Source organism: Perkinsus marinus, assembly GCF_000006405.1.
Source record: "Perkinsus marinus ATCC 50983 genomic scaffold scf_1104296933272, whole genome shotgun sequence".
NCBI lineage: Eukaryota > Perkinsozoa > Perkinsida > Perkinsidae > Perkinsus > Perkinsus marinus.
In genome coordinates, this window is record NW_003215172.1 from 1 (window position 1) to 1891 (window position 1891).

Sequence of the window (1891 nt, forward strand, 5' to 3'; positions counted from 1 at the left end):
GTATCGGTAATTGTGTTTGGTGATCTGGAGCCGAGCCATAGACCCTCAGCAGTGTCTCAACTATATCATATACACTAATCGGGTTGCAATTCCGGAATCAAGTATCACTTGTAGAGCATCGGTAATTGTGTTTGGTGATCTGAAGCCGAGTCATAGACCCTCAGCAGTGTCTCAACTATATCATATACACTCATCGGGTTGCAATTCCGGAATCAAGCATCACTACTAGAGCATCGGTAATTGTGTTTGGTGATCTGGAGCCGAGTCATAGATCCTCAGCAGTGTCTCAACTATATCATATACACTCATCGGGTTGCACTTCCGGAATCAAGTATCACTTGTAGAGTATCGGTAATTGTGTTTGGTGATCTGGAGCCGAGCCATAGACCCTCAGCAGTGTCTCAACTATATCATATACACTAATCGGGTTGCAATTCCGGAATCAAGTATCACTGCTAGAGTATCGGTAATTGTGTTTGATGATCTGGAGCCGAGTCATAGATCCTCAGCAGTGTCTCAACTATATCATATACACTAATCGGGTTGCAATTCCGGAATCAAGTATCACTTGTAGAGCATCGGTAATTGTGTTTGGTGATCTGAAGCCGAGTCATAGACCCTCAGCAGTGTCTCAACTATATCATATACACTCATCGGGTTGCAATTCCGGAATCAAGCATCACTACTAGAGCATCGGTAATTGTGTTTGGTGATCTGGAGCCGAGTCATAGACCCTCAGCAGTGTCTCAACTATATCATATACACTCATCGGGTTGCACTTCCGGAATCAAGTATCACTTGTAGAGTATCGGTAATTGTGTTTGGTGATCTGAAGCCGAGTCATAGACCCTCAGCAGTGTCTCAACTATATCATATACACTCATCGGGTTGCAATTCCGGAATCAAGCATCACTACTAGAGCATCGGTAATTGTGTTTGGTGATCTGGAGCCGAGTCATAGACCCTCAGCAGTGTCTCAACTATATCATATACACTCATCGGGTTGCACTTCCGGAATCAAGTATCACTTGTAGAGTATCGGTAATTGTGTTTGGTGATCTGGAGCCGAGCCATAGACCCTCAGCAGTGTCTCAACTATATCATATACACTAATCGGGTTGCAATTCCGGAATCAAGTATCACTTTGTTGACCAATACCTTGGTCACTTACTCTCTTGCATGATTCCTTAATGTCGCACGAACATGGAATGTCCATGGAATCACGTGTTGTGTAACCCCTAACCCCTATCTACCTCCTGTTGAGCATCAGTCATGGCACATGGTGGAGAACCCGGGCCTCTTCTCGAGTTCCTCGGCCTTGACTCTATCGACAACCTTCGATATCTCACTACCTCCGACCTAGATGACCAGTTCCGCGTCAACGGGGCATCGCCTGCGACCAGAGCCAAGATGCGCAAACTTTTCCACTCCTACTACAAGCCCACCCCGTGTGTTTCGGCGGCCCCTTCCGCCGTCACTCAAACACCACAGATCCCCCTCAGCACACCCGGGCAACCACAGACCCCTAGTCTACTTGTCACCGACAATCTCAGCCTTTCGGGTACAGACTCTGCGCACGACACCACTTCCACTAAGTATCTCAATGTTGTCCGCTGTATTACTCTGCCTAACAACACCCCCTATCGTGGCCGTACTGACGACCGAAGCATCACATCTTTCCTCAACAACCTCTACCAAGAAGTTGTCCAGGCCGATCTCTCCGAGCGCCAAGCTTGGCTCCTTCTACTTCGCGCGTTCGACGAGCCCGCCAAGACCTCCCTCAGACAAGCCGTCCAACGCTCCTGTCTACCCCGTGATCTCTGGATGAAAGACTATGCCGCTATGGTTCGCGAAGGTGCTTCTTGGGCTGAGCAAGAGTATCACATATCCA

At 48.0% G+C, this 1891-nt stretch overlaps 1 protein-coding gene across 1 annotated transcript; it reads left to right on the forward strand.

The window, feature by feature from the left end:
• Positions 1–1272: 1272 nt before the first annotated feature.
• Pmar_PMAR015626 (hypothetical protein) lies at positions 1273–1804 on the forward strand (the record flags this gene model as incomplete). Its single annotated transcript, XM_002785207.1, has 1 exon — positions 1273–1804. A coding segment is annotated over one exon (532 nt), but the record flags the coding sequence as incomplete, so codon positions are not given.
• Between the last annotated feature and the right edge of the window lie 87 nt (positions 1805–1891).